The sequence below is a fragment of the Branchiostoma belcheri genome, unplaced genomic scaffold (genome assembly GCF_001625305.1).
Source record: "Branchiostoma belcheri isolate BF01 breed outbred unplaced genomic scaffold, Haploidv18h27 scaffold92, whole genome shotgun sequence".
Classification (NCBI taxonomy): Eukaryota; Metazoa; Chordata; class Leptocardii; order Amphioxiformes; family Branchiostomatidae; genus Branchiostoma; species Branchiostoma belcheri.
Genome location: NW_017804598.1, coordinates 1,348,973 through 1,356,609, shown reverse-complemented (window position 1 = coordinate 1,356,609; position 7,637 = coordinate 1,348,973). Strand labels below are relative to the sequence as shown.

Here is a 7,637-nt window from a genome sequence, read left to right as displayed (position 1 = left end):
GACGGTTTTGCCGCCGAGGGAGTTTTGCCGGGGAGAAACCGTTCTCTCCTCGGCAAAACTCCCTTGGCGGCGAAACCATCCTTCTGTTGTGATAAAGGGACGTCCCTCTGTTGTGATAAACAACTAATTCGAATGCTTAATGATGATTAACTTGATGACACACACACACAAACCAACTTGAATTTGTGAAGTTCACTCTTTTTATTAAAAAAGAACTTTCCCGTGAAGTACGGCTTCGCTGCTCTGATTAGATCTAGGGTGTTTTTTAAACCCTATTAGAGGCACGCGCCAACTTTAATGTCCTGAACGCGGCTTGCGCTAGAATCATAAAATTTTGTGACTATAGGTATTCCTAAAATATACCTGACAAAAAGTTCATATTAATTAGACAAGTTAATGAATTTTTGTGTTGCCACGGCAACGGGTTTCTGACAGGCAGTTTTTAGAAAATTCTTTAATTTTGGTTTAACATTAAAATTTTCAGGTTTTTATGTTTAACATCACTTCATTTCTAACATTAATAACATCTGATATAATTGTACGTAATCTCTATCATTAAATATTCATAATTCATACTAATTTGATGACGTCATTGATTAAAATCCAAGATGGCAGACCATATCATTGTAACTGGTGTAACCACATTTTTTCACAAAACTTTCATCATAACTACGTATTTTTTCACATAAAACGTCCGTATGCACATCTTTTGTCCATTTGCATTGTGTCTTTATATAGGCTGTATCCAAGATTGACGATCCAAGCAGAGGTTAGTAGGGAAGATTGTTACCTTCTTATATATATCAACGGGGCATATATAAAAAAAAAAAGTAACGATCTTCCCCACCAACCTCTGCTTGCATTGTACTCTGCTTTGAGGTTATAACCTATGCTCCGATGTGTTTTAGGCATTTTTATGATCATTCATAGAGCTTTGTCTTTTAAGCCAGCCAACTGCCTGGCCAGTTTGGTACTGTCCGCGTGCGGCCACCGAGAGCTCTGCTTGGAGATTAGTCAATTTGCTGTCCGTACAGGCCAACGGTGACGGTTCCTTTTCGGTTGTCGTCTGTCGCACCGTAAGTTGCCTCGGTGCCACTACGGGGGTGTTCAAATGTGAGAGATCTGCGGTTCGGAGCCGTACATTGTCGGCACAGTGGTGTGTCTGCCCCCGGTGCTATGTGCTCAGTGTGCGCAGTTTGCTGCCGGTACAAATCAGTGGTGATGGTGTGTGCTTGGTTGGCGTCTGTCGCACCGTAAGTTGCCTGGGTGCCACTACGGGCGTGCTCACTTGTGAGAGATCTACGGTTCGGAGCCGTACATTGTCGGCGCAGTGGTGTGTTTGCCTCCGCTGCTATGTGCTCAGTGTGCGCAGTTTGCTGCCGGTGCAGATCAGTGGTGATGGTGTGTGCTTGGTTGGCGTCTGTCGCACTGTACGTTGCCTCAGCCAAATCAGCGCTACTTGTGTGCTCATTTGCGAGAACACTAGTGCTAGGATTCGGTGCCGTGCCTTCTCGCTGATCATGATACAGTGCATTTGCCGCGGCTACACCATAAGGCATGTCCAGATCTTCCCCGATCTGAAAAGCAGGTTGCTCAGGTACTCCTTCTGGCACGCCTGTATTTACAGCGTCAGCTGCAGTTTCCCCATCGCCCGGCAGAGGGGGCGGTGCTGCTGAGGCGTATTCGTCAGCGTCAGTATTTTCGTAGTGATGAACCTGAGCTTCTATAGTACCGATCGTGTCCGCCGGGGACGCTCCTGCCACGCGGTGGAGTTGCACGGCTCCCAAGTTCATCCCAGCCCAATCAGTTCCTCTCAGTTCTGTCAGCCTGGGCAGGGGGTGAAGAGGGATACAGACGGCCATGGATTGTGCCCCCGCGGCGCGCAACGTTGCACCGACAGTGCCGCCGTTCTCTCCTCTCCTTCCTCGTTTTCTCCAACGAAATAACGCGGCAGGAAAGAGCATCATGAGTGTGGCAAAAATTACAGAAACAATGCCGAGGATGAGTGTGGGGACGGGCTTTGCTAGAGTGGAGTCTGTGTTGGTGCTTCCAGCATCACAGAACTCCGGGTGAAACGACGGTAAACCTGACCCGTTGAAACAGCAGGATTGGTTCGTAGAACCCACACAGATGTCGGCTGTGCCGTTTTTACGGTCCTGTGGTGAAAAATCCGCGGGTGGGGACGTTGTTGTTTTCTCAGGTTCCTGCCCGTCCTCGGCCGGCCGGTGGAGGCACAGCAGCAGGTCGACTTGGCCGGACATGGCGGTGCCCGGGACGTCGCGCACATACCTGTACAGCCCCGCGTCGTCTGCGGTGAAGTTTTGAACCGTGAGCGCTTTGCCATGGGCCCGGTGGCGGCCTGTTGGGGTGATCCAGGCCGTTGGATAACCCGCATACTTGCCCGTGGGAACCTCGGGGAGACGAACGTCATGATGCTCGTTGACGAGAAAGGTGTTGGGAGCGACGCCGAAGTGCTCGTGCCGACTTTTGATGAAGAAAAACTTCCCTGCAAACCTGCGGCTGCCTTCGGTTTCGATGACGTAACTCCACATCACGGGCCACCTGGGCATGTTGTCGACGTAGAACATGTCATCGCGGCTGGAGTTCAGAGTCTCATCCGGACAGTGCAGAGGGTTGCCGTGGAACTGGTACGAAGCGGACGGGTGGAGGGAGGTGATGTCCCCGGGAATCCGGCTGATGTTGTTCAGCATGAGCAGAACTAACAAGAGCCGCTCACTGGGAACCAGGCGGACGGCCTGCGCGGGGACTACCGACAGTCGGTTCCCGGAAAGTTCCAGGAACTCCAGACTTGTCAGCCCGTGGAAGGCCCGCGCCGAGACGGCAGAAATGAGGTTGTTGGAGAGAATGAGATCCGAGAGCGTGGCGAGGGCCGAGAAGGTGGAGTCGCGGAGGGAAACGATGAAGTTTCTATCCAGATCCAGGACGAGTAGTTTCCGCAGAGGATGGAAGGTTTGCGGGGATAAGTTGTTCACCCTGTTGTCGTCGATAAACAGGTACCGGATGTACGGGGCTGAGGTAAAGCCGGAGCCGAGGCGGGATATCCTGTTGTGAGACAGTCGGACGGTGTGAGCGTCTGACGGGATGGCGTCTGTCGGGACCTGCGTCAAGTTGCGCCCGGTGTGATAGTGTACGGTATTCCCGTCAGCAGTGTACAGCAACGTCAGCACGAGAAGGGACGTCAGGGAGTCCATCTTGTGCCGTGTCGGGATACTGGACGGACAAAGGATCCCTATAACCATAAAGGAGAAACGAAATAGATGTCGAATATGTTTGCCGATAAGGTTTCATGCATGATTAGAGTACGCTTAGCTTGACAGCTAGACCACCGTAGGCTCCCCGGTATCTCTACGGCGCTCGGAGTAGTGCCTGCCCGCCCATGTCCATTAGCGCACGCCGTTTGTTTTTACGGGGTCGGTTTCAATTCGCCTAGTGCTAGAAAGGCCGGCAAGAATGATCTAGCATGTCAGAAGAGGTACTATGCCGGTAAAACACCTCTAAGCAGGGAAAGGTACGTAGCCTAATATCCAGTCTGTTCAGAATTTGCGTCATCTTACTATTTAGTTTACTCCACCACCAAGTTACGGTGAAAATATTTTTGATTCGTTTTTTTTTTTTTTTCAGTAATGGCACAGAATGTCAAACTCATCTAAAAGCTATTTTACATACCGATTCTGCAGGATTGGACTGAAAGGACACTCTCTCTCTCTCCCTCTCAGATACTACTGTTGTGCCGTGCCGTCTTGTCTGATAAACGATAGCCGTTTTTGTCAATATATAGACATTATAATGTCCTTGATAATTGGATACATTATGATATTTTCGGACAGCAAGCACGCGTCCGCGATAGTGATTGGTAAAAAAATATGTTATTTTGTCCCAGTTCCTAGTAAATTGTCTGTTCTAAAATTGTAAATAGAACAAGGACTTTTTTTATGAAAGGTAACAGGACATGCGCACGTGTCCTAGCTGTTCTGCCGCCAATAACAACACGTGTTTTGAGAGAAATCTTGATTTTAAAAATCATCAGAAACATCGTTTTTTGTTCTATGTTTCTGTTCTATGCTTCATGTTTCTGATGTGAGAAACTAAGCTTCTTTTTTTTTATTACTCGAAAAAAATGTACTGGAAAGTTGGGTTGGCGTTCCAGTGCAAAAAAGAAATCCGGATAAAAAGCTTAAAAACACGACTAAATTAAGCCAAAAACACTAGAGTAACAAAACACACCTATAAGCCGGGAAAGGTAGTCAGGTATCCAGTCCCTTCAGAACCTGCTTCATCTTACGATTTAGTAACTCCACCAAGTTACAGTGTAAATATTTTTTGTATATCTCCTGAATGGCACAGAATGCCAAATTCATTTACAAGTTATTTTACCTACCGATTCTACAGGATTTGGCTGAATGGACACATTCTCTCTCTCCCTCTCAGCCTAGCCACTGTTGTGCGGTCTGACAGAAAATAGCAGTTTTTGTCAATATATAGACATTATATTTCCGGACAGCAAGCGCGCGTCCGCGATAGTGATTGGTGAAAACAGATCGACCTGTGTTATTTTGTCCAAGGACGTTCAACAACATAGACAGAACGTCCTTGTTTTGTCCCAGTTCCTAGTAAATTGTCTGTTATCAAATTGTAAATACAACAAGGACTTTTTTAATGAAAAAATAACTAGACCAAATGGACATGCGCGCGTGTCCTAACTGTTCTGCCGCCAATAACAACACGTGTTTTGAAAGAAACCTTGATTTTAACAATCATCTATCAGAAACATCGTTTTTGTTTTATGCTTCATGTTTCTGATGTGAGAAACTAAGCTTCTATTTTCTTATTACTCGTAGACTCGAGGGCGGAACTAACGAAGAAACGAAAGGGCTACTATAGCTAGATATAGGGTTGTGTATATATACCCGGTAATACCGTGATGATAAGGCCATGTTGATTTGATTATATGGATGACATCCGAGCCCGCATGAATTTTCGTTCGTTTCAAAAAAAGTTTTCGACCATGAGCAAAATGAGGAAAATGAGCAAATATATGTCGCATATTACAGGAAAAAAGTATTGCAAAACGATACCAATGTCATAGAATGCCGAAATCAATTCAGGAAAAGAAGAAAATGTGAAGAAATGAAAATGAAGAGTCTATCATTATTCCCCATACTATACTCTGTTTAACCTCTACGACCAAGTAGATTTCATAATGAAGGAGACTTTTTTATTTGCACGCTCGCGTCAGTTTTGGGGTTCCCAGAGGACGTCATCCATATACTCAACTCAACATGGCCCAACCGCCCTCCCACTTCTGCTCTAAAACAGTTATTCAGTCATTACTACTAGCACACCTCGACTCCTGCTCCGAAATTCTCTCTTCAGCAACACAAACACAACTCGACAGACTACAGACAATCCAAAACCGAGCTGCTATATATAAAGGCTAGCTGCACAACATGTTCACATGAATCTAATACATGCAAAACTGAACTGGCCATCGGTGAAAGGATGTATGAAACTACAATATGCGCTTTTCACAAGTTAGCAACCACCAAAAAAAAACGAGTATATATATGGCAACCTAAGAACCGTAAATAATGCACATCGCCACAACACAGACTTTCTCAGAGAGGAGGCTATGTCCTCGCAGAGAGGACGGCAGCAAGCACGCGTCCGCGATAGTGATTGGTCAAAAAAGATCGTCCGACGTTATTTTGTCCCAGTTCCTAGTAAATTGTCTGTTATCAAATTGTAAATAGAGCAAGGATTTTTTAATGAAACGTAAGTCGACCGAATGGACATGCGCGCGTGTCCTAGCTGTTCTACCGCCAATAACAACACGTGTTTTGAAAGAAACCTTGATTTTAACAATCATCAGAAACATCGTTTTTGTTTTATGCTTCATGTTTCTGATGTGAGAAACTAAGCTTCTTTTTTCATTACGCAAAAAAATGTACTAGAATCTTTTTTACACGTTGGGTTGGCGTTCCAATGCAAAAAAGAAAGCCCGATAAAAAAGCCTCAAAACACGCCCAAATTATCTCCTGAATGGCACAGAATGTCAAACTCATCTACAAGTTACTTTACCTACCGATTCTACAGGATTTGGCTGAATGGACACTCTCCCTCCCTCTCAGCCTGACCACTGTTGTGTGGTCTGACAGAAAATAGCCGTTTTTGTCAATATATAGACATTATATTTCCGGACAGCAAGCACGCGTCCGCGATAGTGATTGGTGAAAACAGATCGTCCTGTGTTATTTTGTCCAATTGCGTTCAACAAGTTAGACAGAACGTCCTTGTTTTGTCCCAGTTCCTAGTAAATTGTCTGTTATCAAATTGTAAATACAACAAGGACTTTTTTAATGAAAAAACTAGAGGTCGGAGATCTCATGTCTTCGTCAGAGGTACATTGTTCTAGAGAAATTAACATGCGTATTCTTCACTCTTTTTAATAATCAATTTGGTCTAAAGAACAAAAGAATCTCTGTACTATTTTTATGGTAGAGAACACCCTGAAACGGTTTGCCGCAGATTATACAGATGCGTCGTCACCCGTGTTAGCCCCCCCCCCCCCCTACGTTATTTGAGTTTGGACTGTTACTGAAAAAAAACGTTCAAGAAATTCTTACTGTGTTGAAAGTGTCACGACAGTGCCGCAAAATATAATAAGAGAAGATGTTATAAAGGAAAGAATTAGAACAGGGTGACTACTGCTGTTTTGTTAATTTGTCTTTATGACAAATAGAAGACTTGTTTCTTGTGTTCTTTGTGTCCTAACATTTGTACTTCTACAGTTAGTATATTCCAAACCTAGGCATCTCGTTTTTCGGCCCTTCGTGTTTTTATTGCGCGCTTGCCTTAAATTTAAGGTAATTAGATTTAAGGTCTCCAGTGGACGTCATCCATAGCAATTACTTGGTGTGGCCGTAGAAAATAACCTGACATATGTCCAACCTATCCTCCCCCTGCTGAAGTTATAGTACAATCCCTCAATGTAACGTCATTTGATCCCATCCATTATGGGGTTCCCCGGCTATATCCAGCTGTCGGCTGTCTCCAAGCAGATGTAGGTGGGGGATTTCTAAACACAAAAGGTCCTATTACGGGGACATAACGACCTCCACGACTCTCATCTTTGAACTCAATCTTGGAGACCACGACAGTAACATGCCTATCAAATTTCATTAACTTCCATCCACACATACAAAAGTTATCCTGCTCGCAAGAAAAATTAACAAAATGCCCCCTGTAGTCACAACGAAACCCCCCACGAAGCTCAGTAACGAACTTAACCTTGGTTCCGACAATAGTAAGCACCACACCAAGAATTATAATCAACATTTTACAAATACTTGAGTTATCTTGCTAACAAGCCACAAACACAAAAGGTGCACTAACGTGACGCACGGACCCCCCACGAAGCCGAAACTTGTACTTGAGTTTGGCCTCAACAGCGGTAATCTGCCTGCCAAAAATCATGGACGTCGAATCATGCCTTCCAGAGTTATATCGCAAAATCCGCAGTTCCCCACACTCCGGTGAGACAATTTCATAGTCCTTCTGACAAAGACAATAACTAGACCAAATGGACATGCGCACGTGTCCTAACTGTTCTATCGCAA

General features: G+C 45.0%; 1 protein-coding gene across 3 annotated transcripts in view; it reads right to left on the bottom strand.

Annotated features, from left to right (window-relative positions):
* Positions 1-448: 448 nt before the first annotated feature.
* The window catches only part of LOC109488232, a 10,457-nt gene continuing 3,268 nt past the window's right edge, over positions 449-7,637 (bottom strand). For 2 of the 3 annotated variants that reach the window (XM_019792441.1, XM_019792442.1), the window contains exon 2: positions 449-3,250. In XM_019792441.1, the coding sequence (XP_019648000.1) occupies positions 1,011-3,212 (2,202 nt within the window). In that variant the 5' untranslated portion in view covers positions 3,213-3,250 and the 3' untranslated portion in view covers positions 449-1,010. Of the gene's footprint in view, positions 3,251-4,399; positions 4,422-7,637 lie in introns of those variants that run through there. The other variant, XM_019792443.1, reaches the window with a different exon arrangement.